The following is an 18,189-nucleotide window of genomic DNA, read 5'->3' on the forward strand; positions in this document are numbered from 1 at the left end:
TGCCATGCACGTAAAGAAGATAGGCCACCGACCTCGAGCCACGATAGCCACAAAGAACCCAAGTGAGAGTGATGCTACATAGAGGCATCGCCACTTTCAATGCAAGGACAAGTTGCCTCCCACATCGTTGCGCAAGTGACGGTTGCCAGCAACGCAGAGTTGATGAGGCCAAGGTCGCTCATACCACTAAGGTTGGGTCTGAAAAAGAACACCGTGAATGACAGCCAATATTGCGACTCTAAAAAGGCCTGACTGAATGGATTACGCAGATGACACACGCAATCGGTGACCAGAACAATTCCTAACTACTGGCCAGCATTGAGCAACCGAGCTGTGACGCGGACGAGGGATTGAACAGTTTCTCTATGGCTGAGCCTCGAAATAACCCAGTAAGAAACACAACAGGGCCTCGCGTTCTTGACCAAAGCAGTTGCCGAGGCGTTCAAATTCATGGTCGAAACAGAACCGTTGTGGACATGTATCAAAGCAAGGTCTCGTCCTCCGAAGGGAGGATCTTGGATGTCTGATGGCCAAAGCGACTGAAGCCAGCTTCCAAGCCCAAGGCCAATTTGGATCCATCCAAAGTCGACGTGGAACGGATTCCAGCACAGATTTGATCCGATGACGACTGGCCGCCAGGATCTTGACTGATACCGCCAATTCCCAGAGTAGCCCACCGATGATCCTCTTCATGAAGGCCAGAAATGATCTTACAAGCGAAACTTTCGGGACGCATGTTCTCGGTCAAGCGCCGACGATCGAATTCAGGCGTGTTTCTGTTGGGTGCGAGTGTTCAGAGTGGATTTAGGAAACTGGTTTGTCCGATCCTACATTCGAACCAGGAGATCTGCGAACTAGTAGGTAAAAAAGCACGATAGAACTGTCCGTCAATGGACCAAAAACCTAACCGGGCCGTGAACGGCACGACCATCTCCGATTATACACGGGGCGGGTCCAGTTTGTGCCGATGGTGAAGACTCTTGCCAGGCTTATTTCCTCGGACCGGATCCTGAAGAGTCTCAGACAGTGACTCTGTCTATACCGTGGCGGGACCTGTGCTATTACGATGCGCAACTCCAGGCAAGGCAGCAAAGAAGTCGCAGTGAGAGGACTGGGACTGGTCATGGCTGTACTGTTGCTGGCTCTGAGAGCAGAATAGTCCAGAAGCAACACAGGAGGTCAAGGGCACGCCCTGTCATCCAGAATGGGCGTTACCTGTAGCCAAAACCTCGCGTGGCATGGTATCGTAGTCGGGCAGTCAATCGATTGGCGTAAAGCGGGCAAGTGACGCAGATCAGACGGCGTTGCTCGCCACGACAAAAACTAAAAAATAGGATGGAAAAGAAGCAATGAAGCCTCACAGTTCGATTCGTCCGTGGCCATGGCAGAGCGTTTGAGGCGCGTAGAGCTCACATGCCCCGCATCCACATGATTAGTGCCCGCAGTCAGGTAGACAAGCTTGGCAAGCTTGGCAAGGACCCGGCACAGGCTGGCCAGGCTGGCAGTTGCAGTTGACACACCTCGCAAACAGGGCGCATCAAGAAGGCAGGGGCGAGGGCTGAATGCACCTTCTCTCGATAGTAATCATGGATGCGACATGCGCCCAATGCCATGTTGAGCAAGACGCAGGTGCGAGGCACCTTCCAGCCAGCACCTTGTTAGCAAAGCTGCCACTCAACGGCCCCTGACACTCCACAAACCTTAAGCCTCGAGTTGCATGTTCAGCTGGAGGACGGCTGTTTTCTCTACCCTTGTAGGCTATTCGCTCTGCCCGACTAGGGTAGAGAAAATAGCCGTCCTCGTTCAGCTGCCATCACGATCAAAGGTCAAAGCACTTCACCTAGGGAAGCAGGTCAGGCTTGGCATGACCATCACCATCTGTACACACCATCACGATGTCTTCGTTCATGGTCAAGCCGTGAAAAAAAAAAAAAAAAAAGTCTTGTTATTTGTTTGGATCTCCGCAGTTGTCCGCAATTCCGGCTGCCTGGACTCCGAGTTCAGTCCCAAAGAAACTATCGATACTGAGCCCGCCGAGAAACTGATCTACGTCTGGCTCGCACAACGGCTTGCTCCCTTGTCTTGAGTCCTGGGCAACACTATTTCTCAAGCGCGAAAGGCCAGTTCATGCGAAAACTGCTCTCTCCACCTCATGTCTCGCGTCTGAGTCTCCAATCTCACGATCTCCTTGCCATCAACTCCCTCCCATCGTCGTCTACGTAAGGGTTTCGCATTTCCCCATCGAAACGTCGTCATCGTACTGGGCGTCCTGGCATCCCAGGCACAGACAGCAAACGAACTTTGGATTGCCGATCCGATGCAAAAGTCAAACATAGGCCACGATCCATGATCGAGCAAGAAGCGATCGGCACTGCATAACAAACAGCCCCACGACGCGGCACGCTCACGCGGGTATACCCCGTTGTCATCGGATGGCACGACCAGGTTACTGGATACCCAAAAACTTCGTTCACTCCACGCTGGCAAACAAGCGCAATGTCTTACAAGTCTTCTTGGCAGCACCGAACTCGAAACGCTCCTCGCCATAATCATTGGCAGGCAGTTTGTCCTCGCTGTCGAGTTGCTTTTTCGGCAAAACGCCTAGGACTGGACCGCTCGAAAAGCAAGGTCCGCCACCGTGAGATCAGATGCTAGAATCGATGATCCTGAGGGAGAAATCCGACACCACCGAACTACTTGGCTCCTCCTGTCCGTCCCAATGTGGCCAAACCCGCGTCCTAGTCTTCGGTCCGATGTAGAGTGAGTTGAGATGAACAGAAGGAAAGACAAGACAGCAGTGTCGAAGCCACACGCCTCGAGACCCTGCTTTCCTGGTGTGCCCCACCTCACAGTCTGGCACGCTGCTTTGAGACAGCAACGAGCCAGACGTTCCATTTAACCACTGCAGACGGCACTCCTCCTGCCTTCATTCCATTCCGTCGTCGACAGCTCCCTCCCTCGACCTTCGCTCGTCAGCAAACTGTCAGAAGACGACGGACAATTCATCATGGATCCCATGGCTGGCCTCACCGTCTACAATCTCCCGCCAGCTCCGCCGCGGTGGGATCACATTGGCATCTTCTATGTCACCTTTGGTTTGACATGGACGACCATAGTCTTCTCCCTGATGGCATTTGGCTGGCTCAATAGGACCAACCCCGTTCTCAGGCACCGCGGAGTGGGCTTGTCGTTTGGCGCCATCTTCTTTCTCCATTGTTACTGGTTTCTGGCCCAAGTTGTGTATCCCATTGGCGGCACCATGCCAGTCATCCTCGCCTACAGCATCCAGTACTTTTTCATGGGTATCTGGTTTCCACTTGGTGTTGCTCTGTTCCATGCTTCCAACAGCCGCTTCCTTCACGTGGCCAAGCTACAGAAGCAGTACATGCAGCCTGAGCTCCGAAGTAAGAGCGGCTGCAATGGCGCCGACAGCTCATGGATCTGCAGATCCAGGAACATGAGCTACACCAAAAAGATTATGCTGCCCATCGGATTCGGCATCGTTCTACAGGTAGGCATATCACCCTGACTGGTTGTGCTTTTCACTGACACGCCTTAGATCCTCCTGACGACCGGCATGTGGTTGGCTTGCAGGAAGTACCACCCTTCCTGGGGCATTCCCGGCACCGAAATCCGGGGCGACAACCTCATGGAGCAGATGATTGATCTTAGCCAAGGATGGGAGTGGTGGCCCTCTGTTTTCTGGCAGGTCATCTGGACTTGGATTGTGAGAACACGAATGCTTCACCAAAGTAAAGACTGAAGCTGACGCCTCGATGCACAGGTTGCCCCTATTCTTCTCTACCGAGCCTGGGGGATTCGTGACACCATGGGTTGGCGTTTCCAAACTGTCGGCTGCTGTCTCTCAAGGTAGGCATCTTGTGTTCGTGATGGAGCTTCCAGCTGCTGACCTGTCTAGTCTTCACGCAACACCCATGTTCATGATTGCTTGCTACGTGCCTGCCTTTCAGGTCATCAACCCCTATTACCCTCCAAGCCAATGGTGAGTTGTTCGACCTCATCACGCCTCGACCAGTTCTCAGTGCTAATGACCGCAGGATTCACCTTTCAATCATGTTTTTCGAAATCTTCACGATCATCATTCCTGCCATTCAGGTTGTTCAGCAGCGTCGCATGGTCAAGAAATCTGCCAAGCTCAACGCCAAGTGGGAGACATGCTCGCAAACAACGACCCTCCGAACGTCCACGTCTATCGAGGGAAAGAACTCGAACATCAGCCTCGCCGAAAAGGCTTCAAGTTTTGATTACTTGGATGAGGAGCTTGGCAACCGTCTCCTGACCATGGCTGCTCTCGACTATGTTCTTAACGAGAACCCGGAACCACTCCAGGAATTTTCTGCTCTCAGCGACTTCTCCGGCGAGAACATTGCGTTCCTCACCCGTGTGACACGCTGGAAGTCGACATTGACGCATGCAGTGACGGAAGAAAACAACCTCATCTGTTACAACCGTGCCATGGATATCTACGTTGACTTCATCAGCATGCATGATGCCGAGTTCCCTCTCAACCTCCCTTCCCAGCAGCTCAAACAGCTCGAAGAGATCTTTGAAACATCTACACGCACAGTACTCGGCGAGGCGGTGGTCAACCCCGCCACTCCTTTCGACTTTCCTTCATCATCCCATGGTAGTCGTGGACAGGGCGACTCCAAGGATCACCTGCTCACTGAAACGCAGTACACGGGCGAGATTCCTGCTGCCTTTAGCCCGGCTGTCTTTGACGCTGCGCAGGCGCACATCAAATACCTTGTTCTGACAAACACATGGCCCAAGTTTGTGGCAGAGATGCAGTCCAGGAGGAAATCAAGCGAGACGGAACGGACTGATATTTCTGGAGATTCACAGATGACTCTGGCCTCGCAGGTTTCCAGCTTTTTCAAGCGACTCCTCTGAGAGGTATCGGGCTGAAGCATTTTGATATGGGGATTTTCGTTTCACTGGGTTCCTCAAGCGTGTTCTGTATTCTATTGGTTTTCCTGTACTTCTCCTTGGCTCGAGGTGAGAGCTGTATAAAGCGTATGCGATACCCTTCTAGGGGGAGAAAACAAGGGGGATCAAGATTGTAGACAGACAGACATGAAAGGCCTACCTCTCAGCGTGTTGGACACGATTTGAAAAACAGACTGCAGATCAAATCATGACTGTCGTCCAATCCAGCCCGGTGCCGTAGGTAGGCAGGCAGGCAAGCCACTATCCATGGAAAAAGAAGCATAATGCCAAAAAGGCAGCGCTCAGCCAGGCCCTCCAGACGAACCGGCAGCGCTGATGGCTGTCAAGCACAGCAACTCTGTCAAGCCATCTTCCTCGACGGTGGCAGCATGGGAACGATCCTTGGCAGCCCACGCTGCGCCCTCCTCACTTGCCCGCTTCGGCTGCAGCAGCTTCCGCTGCATGTCTCCCCTCTTCTTCGCACACGCCGATGGGTTTTCGGCAGCAAAAGCAAAGAAGAGGGGCGGTCTAGTGGGGAGGGCTGGTCCCGCCCCAAAATGTTGTCCCTCCACAACCCCCGAGCACTCCTTTCGAGCGTTGGTGGTAATCTGGCCTCGAAGCTATGTCGTTACGCATGGAGAAGGAGGGAATTGTCCGAGCGAAGGCCGCACGCGGAGGCGCACTGGAACGAGCCCATGCGGCGCGTTTTCGCGTGCGCGGTTGTTTTGGGTGTAGGTCCGAATCGCGGCGTATGATCCTCAGTTATATCAGTCATCTGGCCGGATTCAAAGATCGTAATGACTAGTCTCCGCCACATCGACGCTCATCACGTGCAGCGAACCACCCGCGAGAAGGCATGAAGCTCGCGGTCTCGACTGACGAAGCACCCTTTGTGACATCTCTCGCTCGCCGGAGCGGCGCTGCAGGTGTGGCGCATTGCTGGGTACGGGTGGCATGTCGCTGTCTCGCGGTTTCTTGCGAGTTGAAGAAGGCGAGGAATGCCGTCGGCCTGTGGGCGGCATGTTGTCCGCATGGCCTGTACTCAGTGGCCGATATTGAGAGAAGACGGATACCGGCGGCACGAAGAGCCGAGGGGCTTTGGGAGGTTTGGAATTTGGGGCCGCGCTTGTGGATGGTCCTCTGCCCGGTGCCATGCTGATGGAGACGAGTGGAGGCAGCTTTGTCAACGTCATAGTTGAGTTGCGATGCGAGGTAAATTGAGCTAGAGTGATCACTTTACGATCGAACATGTTGCGAATGTTCATGTCTCGCCGCCCTTGCAGAAAAGCGTTCAGGTGACAGGCAAACACAAACACACAGACACCACAGAAAGACGTCTCGCCCGGTCTGCCGCCATGGTCGTTTCCGAGCTGGCAATCCTCCCCCTCACAGCGAAGAACGAGCTCAGCTCTGAGTTTTTGGCCCTGCTGGAAAGGTTCCAGGCCACCCGAGACGCATGGGTGTTGAAGGACGACCCCTCTCTACCTGCAGACCGTACGGCACGTGGCACGTCCATGTACCGCCAGCTCGAGGACCCGACGGTTCTCCTGCTCACAGCGCAGTGGGAGTCCCCCGAGGCTCACAGCAGGTGGATTGCCTCGGCTGAGAACGCGTCCGTAATGGCTGATCTCAGCCCCCATCTTGATACGCAGGGCGAGAGGGCTGTCGTCTTCTTCCACCTCGAGGGCCCCGTTTTCACGAGTCTGAGGCCGGACGAGAGATCGCTCCTCGAGGCGCCGGTCATGAGCGTCGGGCGATTTAGCGTCGGGAACGAGAAGAGAGACGAGTTCCAACGGACATTTGACGAAACGAAGGATGTCGTCGAAGACGTCGCACGTCCGTATCCTCTGCGAGGTGCGTGGCGGATCGAGAAGGATGAGAGAGAGGCGGGGCGGGATGAGTTTGTCATGTACTGCGGGTGGGCGTCGGTGGATGAGCACATGTCCTCTGGGCAGCACCCACGGTACGCCGCGTTCCAGGCTTTGCAGAAGCTCGTTTCGTCGGCGGACATTCGGCACTACCAGAGGATCATCTAAACTTCAAGCGTGAGCGTGTCCGATGCTGATGCGTGGGGTGGGGGCATGTCAAGAACAACGATCGCAAGATAAAGAGATAGACATCTTCCCCACGATATTGGTCTGTCGCAACTTGTTGCCAATAGAACAAGGAAAAAAAAAGTCCAGGAAAAAAAGAGGCCGAGCATGGCTTGAATTTCGTTTGGTCAATTGGCGCATGTCTTGCTACATGGACAGCCGTAGTCCGAGCATGTCATAACCGCCGTGAAGGTATTCCCCCCGACGCCCATACCGTATCAGAATCGATTTGTTTGTCCGTCAGACCCTTCCATCCGGCATTTCCTCGCCCCCGGTGTCACCTTTGTGTCTGCCATTTCACCAGCTCGCCGTTTTCGCCATGTGTCCCATGATCGGATTTCTCCCTCTTTCCCGGTGGTTCATCCCCGTTAAAAAAAGAATTTGAAGCGCTTAAGAGGACTTGGACTTGTTCTTCTTGCCGACCTCCTGGATCGTCAGAGCTGTGGTGGTGTTAGTTTTATTCCCTCGTTCTCCGTGGTTCGTGGGTGGGTGGAGTGGTGCTCCCTGCGCGCGATCGTCGGGGCACGAATGCGGCAGAGGAGCATGGGCGGGCGTGGTGCTGTTCAGGACGTACAAGGAGGCAGGGACTGCTTGAGCTTCTCGGCCTTGTCGGTGTCCTTGAGGACGAGGGTGTAGAGGAAGCGTTGGCAGCGGACCTTGAACTTGGTCTGCTGGGTCTTGGTGTTCTTCTTGATCCGGGCGGCTGTTTCGTTTTCAAACTTGGTCAGTGGGCTATTCTCTCGAAGGACTGGTGGTCGTTTTTTTTTCGGTCTTGGGGGCGAAGAGCGAAGAGCGAAGAGCCGAAGGGGGAGGGGCTATTTACAAGAAGCGTCCTTCCGGCGGCAGATCTCGATGAACTAGAAATACAGAAATTAGCGAGCAATCCGAGGCAAATTGGTTGCGGCGGTTCGAATGAGCGTACCTGCTTGATGTCCGCGATTTCCTGAGGCATTTTGACGGTGTTGACGGGTTGCCGGGGGGGGGGTTTGGAGGGTATTTTCGATTGTCGCGGATGGGTCGTCGGAGAGGTTTCGATACAATGGATGATTTTTTGGGTGAAATGATTGATTGTGTGGGATGGGACCCTTACCGATGCACGGGCCACAAAGCGCACTAGCCCAGGCTGACCGAGGGAGGAGGGGCTGACCGGGTCAAATCCACCGACTTACCGAAAATTGGGCGACGGCGGTCAATGCTGACATAAGATCTCGAGTCAGTCAACAGGCGGCCAGGCACCCGCAATGACATGAGTCCAAGTCTAGCCTTGTCGATCCGAGTCGAGGCGACATGGAATCCTCCATCACCAAGCCCTCGAGTCCCAACAACGTGTACAGCATGCGGAACAGCCGTCCTCTACCACATCGCCTCACATCCTCCATTCTCCGATAGCTATCCTGCTCTTGGGCTTGTCTACAAATGTCCGAAGGCTGCACACATCATGCTCTGCCGGTTGAGACGGAAAAGTTCCCTAGAGGCAATGATTGACCAAACCCATCCATCCACGAAGGCTGGCGCCTGTTGTGCGACCTTGGCAGTACAACAAGCGTACAGTACTCGGTGAGAAGTATTTTTGCATCTCCGGTCATCTGCCGGGTTGCGCACACCGGTATGGAGAAGAGTAGCGAGATGCGATTGTTGGTCATCACCTGGATTGTCTTCATAATCACCATGATCAAGTAGCTCGAGCACCAGATGATCATCAATTCCTCCTGGATGGCATCGCGATTCGGCGCTCCTCTCCTTTGCTGACAACACAGCCTGGCCAGGGTCTGCGACGCATCCGATAACCCAAGATGTCTCTCAGTCATCGTCCCCGCGCGATTCGTTAAACCTCCACACCAACTCTCCATCACGAGATGCCCGCTTGTACGACCTTTACCATTGGTACATCACTAATAGCAAGCCAAGCGTGTGTTATTCACACTGCGGTCGAGCCAGGGTGGCTCCCAGCACCTGATCTCTTCTCTGTCCTTCGCGCATTATCGTTCGCCTCTACTTCTACTTCGTTCACATACATACTGGCCTCCTTCACATGCATGCTCCGCTCCTGCGGGATGACAGCGCAATTTCGTCAACAAGAAACCCGAAACTGACCCTGCTCCAATCTTGTTCGAAGCAACCCGAACGCCAGCATTGTCAACCTACCAATAGTCCTTGACACTGATTACGCCTACTCGCTTATCGATGGGTGGCCTAGACTTGCCCATCATATTACCAGGGTCGATTCGCCTCTCTCTGCGTCGTCTTGCATAAGTCCCACGCTGTGTTCCTTCAACCGGGATTGTCCATTTGCCCCCCCGCACTCATTTGTTGCCACTAGTCACGCTGATATGAGCAGCTTCCGCTGCGGATTGATGACTTACTACTACACTTCGGTCTTGGGGACTGTTCGGTCTTGGGGACTGTTCGGTCTTGGGGACTGTAAGGCGTCCTGTAATCTGTGTAACCCGAACACCTGAAGTATTAAGACGCCGCCATCTCGCCAAGATTGAGAAGTTGTTTCGCAGCGTGTCCCAGTAACTCGTTGCCGGGCTCAGACAACTGACAGAGGATCTCTCCTTTCTCTCTCTCTCTCTCTCTCTCTCTCTCTCTCTCTAGTTTTCCCGTTCAAGTCTGTCACTAGATTGACACGATGGTCTGCTGTGAGAAGCGCTCAGAAACGCAGGAATTATCAATAATGTTTTCAATTTCTTGAGCCATATGCCCAAGAGAAAGCACTAAAACCTGACCGACACTCATTGCATCCGACAGGCCAACCCTCTGAAGCCCTTTTCGAACTACAGGGATCAACTTCTCCTCGCTCGAGAATCACTCCGCCGCCAGTTGATTGGTACAACCACTGTCCATTTCTCCTTTCATTCGTCAACCTCGTCTGAAGTTCGTCTTCCCGCACTACCTTGCCAAGGTAGCCAACTGGACAAGTAATCGGAAAAGGCTGGGGTAGGTGCCTCACCCTAACACGCCTCCAACCCATCAGCGGCCATGGTAAACCCGACGACCACTCTCCTCTGGGATCACCTAGAGTATCTGCCTCTTGCCAACCATTTGGCTGAAGAGGATCTCATCCTTCTCTTAACACCCGTCATTGAGCCGCCGGGTGAAACGCCCCCATCCCAGGATCCCTTCGAACCCCTAGGCCGGGCTATAGCCACCCAACATCCTCTCGTGCGGCATGTTCCATACACCAAGAACGGCGGCATAACGGATGCCCACAAAGTCTTCATCGAAAGATGCAAAGCCATCATCTTCGTCATTACAGGCCCTCCTTCGGCCAAAGGGCCCTCGCAGGCTAGCCTGGCCGCTACAGCCTTCCGGATTGGCGATGACCGACCCCAGATTATACTCGCCTGTTGTGACTTTTGCGCTCACAACCTTCAGGCCGAATCTTTTCCAACCGTCATTCAAGCAACATCTCTCTCACCTCCGTCACTTATCGAAGCTGCCAGCTTTCTCTTCCGATCACACGCCTCTCTAAGCCCGCCACAAGCCTTACCCAAAGTGCCCATCCAGTTCTGGTCCCCGAACCGTGACCTCCCTGCCATAACGTCCCTCTGGCGCGCCTGCTTGCCCGCCTGCTTCCATCTCCCTCAACATGTTCTGGCGCCCCTCCTGCGCCGCGATGGCTACGCCATGCACTTGACGGTCCGTGATCCCCACTCAGACGCCCTGATAGCCTTTTGCGCGACCTACACCACCTACCCTTCCACCTTGACCTCAAACCTCCTCGGCTCCCTGGCCCTGCTCCTCGTCCACCCGGACCATCGTCGTCGCGGTATCGGCACCGCCCTGCACGACGTGGCACTCGCCCAACTGCGCCGGACGCCAGGTGTGGAGGCCCTGCTACTGGGCTCTGCCTTCCCGCGACTCCTCGCCGGCGTGCCTATTGATGCCGGCAGCAAGGATTGGTTCGCCGAGCGCGGATGGCGCGACAGCGGGCCCGCCAGTGAAGTTTCGGACTGGACCGTATCTTTCGACGGGGCACCACCACATTCCTCGCCAGTAGTTCCCGGTCTCGACTTCCGGCCCTGCGACGAGGGGGACCTGGGCCGTGTGGTGGCCTTTGCGGAGCAGGGTGATGGCGGCATCCGCCAAGGCAAGCGGTCCGGCTACGGCGAGCAGTTCTCGCGACTCGAGGGCACGACGCACGTCGAAGACGTCATGGTCGGGTACCAAGGACGCGACGTCGTCGCCGCGGCGGTCCTCTACGTTCCGCGCGACGGCAGTCCTGCCGCCGGCGACGTGCCGTGGGCCAGGACGCTCGGCGAGGACGTGGGAGGTCTGACGTGCGTGTGCGTCACGAGTGAGAAGGGCCGCTCTTCTCCGGTCTCCGCATCACACCCGACGACCCGGCGGAAGAGCGCAGATGGGCCACCTGAAGCCACGAGCGGCGTCGATACCGTCTTGTTGGTCAGTCTGATGGGTGCGTGCATGGACCGTCTGGCGCAGAGGGGGATGAAGCACATGTACGTGGACGGTCTGCGAGGCGGCGACGAGAGTATGCAAAAACTAGGCAAGTCTCCTTCCCCCCTTTCGTTTTTGTCCTCTCTCATGGCAGATGGCGGCAACTGACCACAGCCACAAAAGGCTTCCGGCGCTGGGCAACATATACGATGGGCATGCATAAAGGCATGACCTGAGGTTTTACGAACAGCCCATGTCCAGCTCGTCAGTGTGGGCAGCTTAGCCACGCGCGATTCACAAACACAAATGAAAACAGGTAAAGAAGAATGTACCGTAGCCATTGCGGCAAAATTGACTGTCTAATCGGAAAGGCAGACGAAAACCCCACAGGCCGGAGAGGAAAGATGGAAAACGAAGTCAATAAAAACAAGAGTTAAATCAATAGTGCTATATGGAAAACAACAACGTGAACAACACAACAACAACAACAGCAACAAAAACTTTTTGGTATCCGCATGTGATCGCAAACCCTGCGCCCAACCCCCTTCTGTTCCCTTTCCCTTGCCCGTTCCCCTTCCCATGTCCTGCCTTTGGCGTTTGCTGTAAATAAAAGACTCCCGTTGCCCTGCCCTCATCACGCGTGCACTAGAGCCTGAAAAGTCGGCCGTCAGAGACCTTGCGAGGAGAAGCACGGCGTATGCTGATGAGAGTTCGGTCATGATACAAGGGTGGACTGCGCCGGCTGGTACCGACGAGCATGTTAAGCCCACCGGGAGAAATCGACCGACTCGACGAGGGAGTCGAGGCCGGTGCTTGGCGAAATCTCCGTGTCGTTTGTCGTTGTCGTCGTTGATAGCATGGAGCTGCGATGCGATGTCTGCTCGCTCGTGCTTGTGAAGAAGGTCGCGACCGAGGATCGGCGCAGGCTGCTGCCGAAACTGTCTCGCACGCTGCTGGCCGGTCTGGAGAGATCGGCAGCAGCCGCCTGGGAGTGGGTGGCGGCCGTGAGGCTGCCGCCGTGGTGCCCTCCGCCGAGAGATGTGGTTGGCGGCGAGGGCGTGGAGCCGCCTGCTTGTGGCTGTCCAAAGGGCGACTGGCCGAATGTGATTTGGTGGTTCGTCGGCGTAGCCGGTGTGTAGCCATGCTTTTCTCGAAGTCGCTTGATCTCGCGGAGGCGGTTCCGCCACGAGCTGACTGTGTCGCCACCTTCACGATTGGCCCAGACCAGGGAGAATACGGACGCGTTGAGTGCGAGGAGGCGAATGAAGCCTGGCAACGCCTTCAGGGATACCATCTTGGTCTCCGACGCGGGAGAAATGGTCGGGAACCCAGGCTTGCTCATCAGCTGGACCTTGTAAAACGGCATGAATTGCTGCTTGTCCGCAGGCGGCGCCTCACGACTCGCAATGAAAGAGGCGCGAGACTCGGGCGTAATGACTATGTTGACGTAGTTGAATTCGCTTGGGAACGTGTCAAAACGGAAAGGGTGGCCTGAATCGTTGAAAATGATGTTGACAAAGTCATTTCCAATGTGACGCTTCTTGAAAATGCATTGCGGATCACGATCGAGGTTCGTCGGCATCTGTGTGATGACATGAAAGACCATCTCCGTGACGCGATCCCGCCAGCAGAACGTGTACTGGCCGTCCGAATCGTACTCTCGATCAAGGCCCTGGGTGTTGAACGTCGATCCCTTCAGCTTTGTGAGGGTCCCCAGACCGTTCAAGAATTCAACATAGTCGCTACTGCCAGATACGTTGGAGAGAATCTCGACTTCATCCGTCTGGCCCTCGCCAATGTAAATCACACCCACCTTGTGGCCGTCAACCGTTGAGTTGCGGTCGAAAACTCTGATAGCTCTCTGTACGGCGTCATCGTCGGGTAGTGGAATGGGCCGTAGCGACTCGGAAGTCTGTGGAATGGATGTCATGAGTTGGACCATCAGATGACTGGGCAGCACATTGTTACTGTGGTCGCTGGCCCGAACCACTTCGGTTCCTTGCATTGTCTGGTGAGCGGGTGGCGGTCGGAAGTTTTCCCTGACAATGTAAGACGACGTGCCTGAGGGCTGCCTCTTAGTGATCTGGGCCCAACCGGTGGCTGTGGCCTGCTCAATTGTGACGATGCTGTTTCCTATCAGCCACCTCCGCGTCAATATCTCTCCGAACCTCTCCTTGGTGAAGAGAGGGTCGCACGATGACTCGTTTGCGTCCGCATACGCAACCCGCTGCATGAAATCGATCGTGACCATGGCTTGCTCTTCAAGGCCCTGCCCGCTCTCGACGTTTGCGAAGAGGTTCTTGGCGATCCAACCCACGTGATTGGAACGATCCGGGAGCCTCAACGCCAGGAACCAAAAAGTGATGACGTGGTGTGCTAGCGAGTACACGTACTGCGGCAGGTCGTCCGTTGATGCAGAGTTGCCATCAACGGTGGTTGGTGACAGCTCAAGGGCTCGGTGATTTTGCTGTTTGTCGCGGATGTACTGCAGGTACCGAATGCAAATTCCGAACACGATGCGATACTCTTCCTCCCTGAAGTTGACGTACAAGGCCGGCAGCCGACTGAGACCGGCCAGGAACTCGAGGATGTGCATGGCGACGTGTGGTTGCGTGATGATCTGGGCCATCTTTTGGAGCATCTGCACTAAACACTTACTCGTCGAAAGTGGCAGTTCATGACAGCAAATGGACAGAGCATGTATGCAATACTTCGCGCACCTCTCCCATGTCGAAATGCCGTGCACAAAGGCTCGCACGATTTCGTCTTCTTGGTCTTTAAGGAAGTGTTCATGGTAGCTCAGAATCATGGTCAAGCTGTGGAACAGACAGATGGCAACATCAGCCCGTCGGAGACCCGTGTATATGGGGGGCTCCTGAAAAGCATTCAATCGAATCTGCTCGCACACGACACGGCGAAGCCTTTGCATCTCGTTCAGTGCCCCGCGGAACATGGCATGGTTGCTAAGCTGTGAGGGCAGGTGCACCAGTATCATGCTGAAAACCTCCCAGTCACAGCCGTTCTCGAAAATGGTGTTGATGGTATCCAACCATGCTGTCACGTTGAGAGCCACCTGATGCATGTTGTCCTCTTCGGCCTTGGGCTCCTCCGAATTGGACAGATAGTGTGAAACCTTTTCCGAGTAAGACACCAGGACAGAGCTCGCGATTGTAGACGGCTTCTCTGGAAGTGCGTCTTGGTCAGGTAGTGACCACAAGTGCTTTTGCCGCGGCACGGTCTTGTTCGCACCGCTGACGGATCGGATGGGATATGATCGATCCTGGGTGCCGGCATGACTGAACGATATAGCTCTGGCCGATCTCACAGGGCCACCATGTTCGGCCCTCGACGCTCGCGCTGACAAGGTGGCGTCACCAGCCTGCTTTCGAGCAAGCGATGCTTCAGTACGGTATAGAGAGGCTGCGAGGCCTTCTGCTTCCGTCTCGACTGTGAGGAAGATGGAGCTGGCCCAGTCAGCTCTGAGTCTGAAGAGGAGCTTCATTGCTGTGAGCCGAGCGTCGATTTGGTTGTGGCTCCCTCGAGCGATGCTGACCAAGATATCGAAGAGCTTTGCTGATTTGAGTCCGTTCGCATTCATGCAGCGCATAAAGAGCCGGACGAAACCTTGGGTAACAATATCCGACTTTGACGATTCTGACTCGAATGGAGATCGCTCCAAGGTCGGCGGAGCGCCAGGCGAAAGTAATTGCGAGGCGGGCGGCTCCAGTCTGTCGCTGACGACAAGGCTCTTGAGAGTGCTGGTAATGAAGTTGAAGAGCTCCTGGTCAGACGCAATGGCGACATCGACCATGAGCGAAATGAGGGCGTCCAAAACGGCAACGTCTGTCTCGGCTGAGACGTCGCTGAGAAGATCCTTCACTAGAGTGGCAATGCAGTCCTCTTCCATCTCCTCGCCAACGAGGTCCATCATCTCGTATGCATCCGTGATGGAACGAAGGGCCAGGAGTCGGACATGCGAAGAGCGCTGCCTATTGCCAAAGAAGCCTTGACGAACCAAAGCCAGATTGTCTTCCCACTCCAGATCTGATGGAGAGCAACATCTGAATTCCTGGAAGTAGTCAAGCACAACGACGGCAGTAGAGTCAGGGATCAGAGTGTGGACGTCCATGAAAAACTGTATGACGACGGGTCGAGGGACGAAGCTGCCATTTTTGCTCGTCATCAGACTTTCGAGACGAGCAATCATGCGCAGCAATTCACGACGAATAGCTTCATAAGGTCGGTCAGAGTCAGTCTCAGTCTTGGTGGCGTCGTTGTCACCTGAAGTGGCCTGAGTTGCTTTCTTGGAACACTCTGTGGCAATGCTGAGTGCCGTCGTCCAGTTCTCCTCAGCGATCATATGGTGAAGCTTGCCGTCACTGTCGCTGAAGAGCGAGTTGAGGAGCTTGAGAACGGCACAGTGAACCCGGGCCGACGGCGTGCACTGAACTGTAGCCACGAGACCGTTCATGAGGAGGGTGAAGGGGACAGTGGGGTACCCCTTCTCGGTACTCTTCGCCACGAGCTTCTCTAGGACAGCCAAGGCGCCGCGAATGTCTCTAGTGTCCTTGCCCTTGCTGTTGCCGTCCGCTGGCAGGTCGCGAAGAAGGTCCAACAGCACCCTCACTGTGGCGTGGCCATTGTGCGACTTGAGAATGATCGACAAAGTGTGCCAAGCAGGTTTGTGGAGATTGGGCACTAGGCAGAAGATGGAACCAAGAACCAGGACACATTCCCTGAAGCTGCCGCTGGGCAAGGACCCAAAGGTGACGATGGCATCGATGACGCCAATGCATGCACGCAGATCGTCTTCGACGATCGTGTTCAAGCATATGGCGACAAGAGCATTGACCAAGCCGGCAAGCGCAGTCTCGTCAGCGACATTGGAACTGAATTTGGTGACCTCGACGATAAACGTGAAGAGTTGCTGTAGGTTCTTCTCTTCGCCCGCTACAGAGACTCTCAGTTTCGGATTTCTCTTGGCGTCACGGCTCGCGTGCTTCCTCGCCACCTTAACAGCTTGGTACGCCTCGCGCAGCCATTTTCGAAGTAGCGGAATAACGTCATAGTCGAATCCAGAGAGGTCGCGGCCGTGGTTCGTCAGGTCAACAAGTGATGCGAGCTGGAGATGAAAGTCCTCTGGGTTGGCGGGCGCCGTAAGGGTCTGGAAGAACTCTTTCCGCTCGAGGTCGGTGGATGATTTGTGCTTGACACATTCGGCGAGCAGTTCCCAACCTGCGATACGAGCCGCGCTAGCCTTTCCTGCATCGATCAGGTCTTTCGCAGCGTACCAGATATCCAGGACAGGGCTGAGTGGGTATTCGGAGATGGCATATCGAAGGGAATCGGCTGCGGCGACACGCTCGTTCGGCGAACCATTCTTGAGCTGCTCAAAGGCCTCCATGTGGTTTCTGGACAGGACATCAGCGGCCACGGGGGTGGCTCCGGTCGGGCGGTCGACCATGGGCGAGATGACGGGAGGGAAGATGGACTGGGCGATGGGAGGCGGGGACTTGGTCAACTTGGCACCGGTCAAGCCCTTGAAGACGTTGGCGAGGCCTCCGGCGCGGCTCGAGTCTGGCGAGGATGCGACATCTCCTGGCGAGCGGGACATAGGCTCGTCTGGGTTATCGGATTCGGGCGGGCCTCGGTGTGCTAACGGGGGGGCGCGCAATACGTCAGTGACTGTTTCGGCTGCGAGCTCGAGGGCGGCTGTTGCGTCTGCGCCGAAGGACAGAGCTGTCGTGCCAGTGTGTTCGGAGGGAAATGGATCGGATTTATGGGGTTGGCAAAGACGAAAATGGCATATTGCTCAGGAAATTCAAGGTCCGCCAGGCGTCACGATGATGTGCAGCCTTTGGAGGGGGGAGAGGTCGTATGTGGGTGCCAAGGTCGAGAGTCACAGGCTAGAGGAGCTTGGGGGCACACTCACGGGCAACCTACTAGTAGGCGCATCAAGGTGGGAATCGGTCGACGGTTGTCAGGCAATAAAGAGAGTGTCGAGAGAGTGATGATGATCGATCGGTAGCTAGCTCGTGTCGTCGGTCGTCGAGGAGGGGCTCCGCCCCCGGAGAAATGACCTCGCGGGGGGGGGGGGGAGGGGGGGAGTTGCTCCAAGCTGGGGCCGCAAGGCGAGACGAGTCGTGCCAAGTTGAGTCGACTGAGCAGGCTCTGCCTCTGCAGGAACTGTGGCTGCTCCGGCCTCGTCTGGAGCGAATGGAGGGCCGCGCCGGGGTTCAAGTCGTGATATCACCAAGCGATGGGAGACGGGCGGCGCATAGCTAGGTATCGCATAGGGCGGCTGGAGGGGGGGTTGAAGAAATCGTCAGGGCTGCGTGGTGATCCTTGGTCAGTGATCACTGATCAGGAATCAAGGTAAGAGAATGACGAGAAATGACGGACGATCCCGACTGTCGAATGCGGCAGGCAGGTCAGGGGCCCAGATCCAGATATCGAAAGATGCAATGCTGCTGGGAAGTACCGGAAGTACCTGCATGGACCACCAGACGCACAGCAGGTGGTGAGCTTTGGACGACGGCGATTGGCTGTGGCGTGGGCAGCTGATCCCCGCTGTCTCGCACCATTGTTCTTCCAGCTTCCGGCCAATGACGAAGTCCCGGTGGAGGAATGGGGTGCTCAGCTTTCGCCATGTTGCCGGATTGTTTCAGATACGTGGGAAAAGAAGAGAAGAGAGAGACAAGAAGAGATTTCACAAACGTGTCTCTTGAGTAAAACAGAGGGCGCG

General features: G+C 55.4%; 6 protein-coding genes across 6 annotated transcripts; 4 read left to right on the plus strand and 2 right to left on the minus strand.

The window, feature by feature from the left end:
* Window positions 1–99: 99 nt before the first annotated feature.
* VDAG_09976 (uncharacterized protein) lies at window positions 100–479 on the plus strand (the record flags this gene model as incomplete). Its single annotated transcript, XM_009655733.1, has 1 exon — window positions 100–479. The coding sequence occupies one exon, from the start codon at window positions 100–102 to the stop codon at window positions 250–252; it is 153 nt and encodes a 50-aa protein (XP_009654028.1). The 3' UTR covers window positions 253–479.
* A 2,528-nt stretch (window positions 480–3,007) lies between these two features.
* On the plus strand, window positions 3,008–5,140 carry VDAG_09977 (uncharacterized protein; the record flags this gene model as incomplete). Its single annotated transcript, XM_009655734.1, has 4 exons — window positions 3,008–3,511; window positions 3,560–3,727; window positions 3,785–3,870; window positions 4,059–5,140. 4 exons carry the CDS (start codon window positions 3,008–3,010, stop codon window positions 4,912–4,914), a joined length of 1,614 nt encoding a protein of 537 aa, XP_009654029.1. The 3' UTR covers window positions 4,915–5,140.
* Window positions 5,141–6,305: 1,165 nt separating this feature from the next.
* On the plus strand, window positions 6,306–6,986 carry VDAG_09978 (uncharacterized protein; the record flags this gene model as incomplete). The annotated part of the gene is made up of 1 exon (XM_009655735.1): window positions 6,306–6,986. The coding sequence occupies one exon, from the start codon at window positions 6,306–6,308 to the stop codon at window positions 6,984–6,986; it is 681 nt and encodes a 226-aa protein (XP_009654030.1).
* Window positions 6,987–7,128: 142 nt separating this feature from the next.
* Window positions 7,129–8,062, minus strand: VDAG_09979 (uncharacterized protein). The gene is made up of 4 exons (XM_009655736.1): window positions 7,966–8,062; window positions 7,867–7,900; window positions 7,618–7,746; window positions 7,129–7,483 (listed from the first exon to the last, which is right to left on the minus strand). The coding sequence occupies exons 1-4, from the start codon at window positions 7,993–7,995 to the stop codon at window positions 7,434–7,436; spliced, it is 243 nt and encodes an 80-aa protein (XP_009654031.1). The 5' UTR covers window positions 7,996–8,062; the 3' UTR covers window positions 7,129–7,433.
* A 1,963-nt stretch (window positions 8,063–10,025) lies between these two features.
* On the plus strand, window positions 10,026–11,667 carry VDAG_09980 (uncharacterized protein; the record flags this gene model as incomplete). Its single annotated transcript, XM_009655737.1, has 2 exons — window positions 10,026–11,506; window positions 11,628–11,667. The coding sequence occupies 2 exons, from the start codon at window positions 10,026–10,028 to the stop codon at window positions 11,665–11,667; spliced, it is 1,521 nt and encodes a 506-aa protein (XP_009654032.1).
* A 537-nt stretch (window positions 11,668–12,204) lies between these two features.
* VDAG_09981 (tuberin) lies at window positions 12,205–17,058 on the minus strand (the record flags this gene model as incomplete). The annotated part of the gene is made up of 1 exon (XM_009655738.1): window positions 12,205–17,058. One exon carries the CDS (start codon window positions 17,056–17,058, stop codon window positions 12,205–12,207), a length of 4,854 nt encoding a protein of 1,617 aa, XP_009654033.1.
* Window positions 17,059–18,189: the final 1,131 nt, after the last annotated feature.

This window comes from Verticillium dahliae, genomic scaffold, assembly GCF_000150675.1.
Source record: "Verticillium dahliae VdLs.17 supercont1.30 genomic scaffold, whole genome shotgun sequence".
NCBI lineage: Eukaryota > Fungi > Ascomycota > Sordariomycetes > Glomerellales > Plectosphaerellaceae > Verticillium > Verticillium dahliae.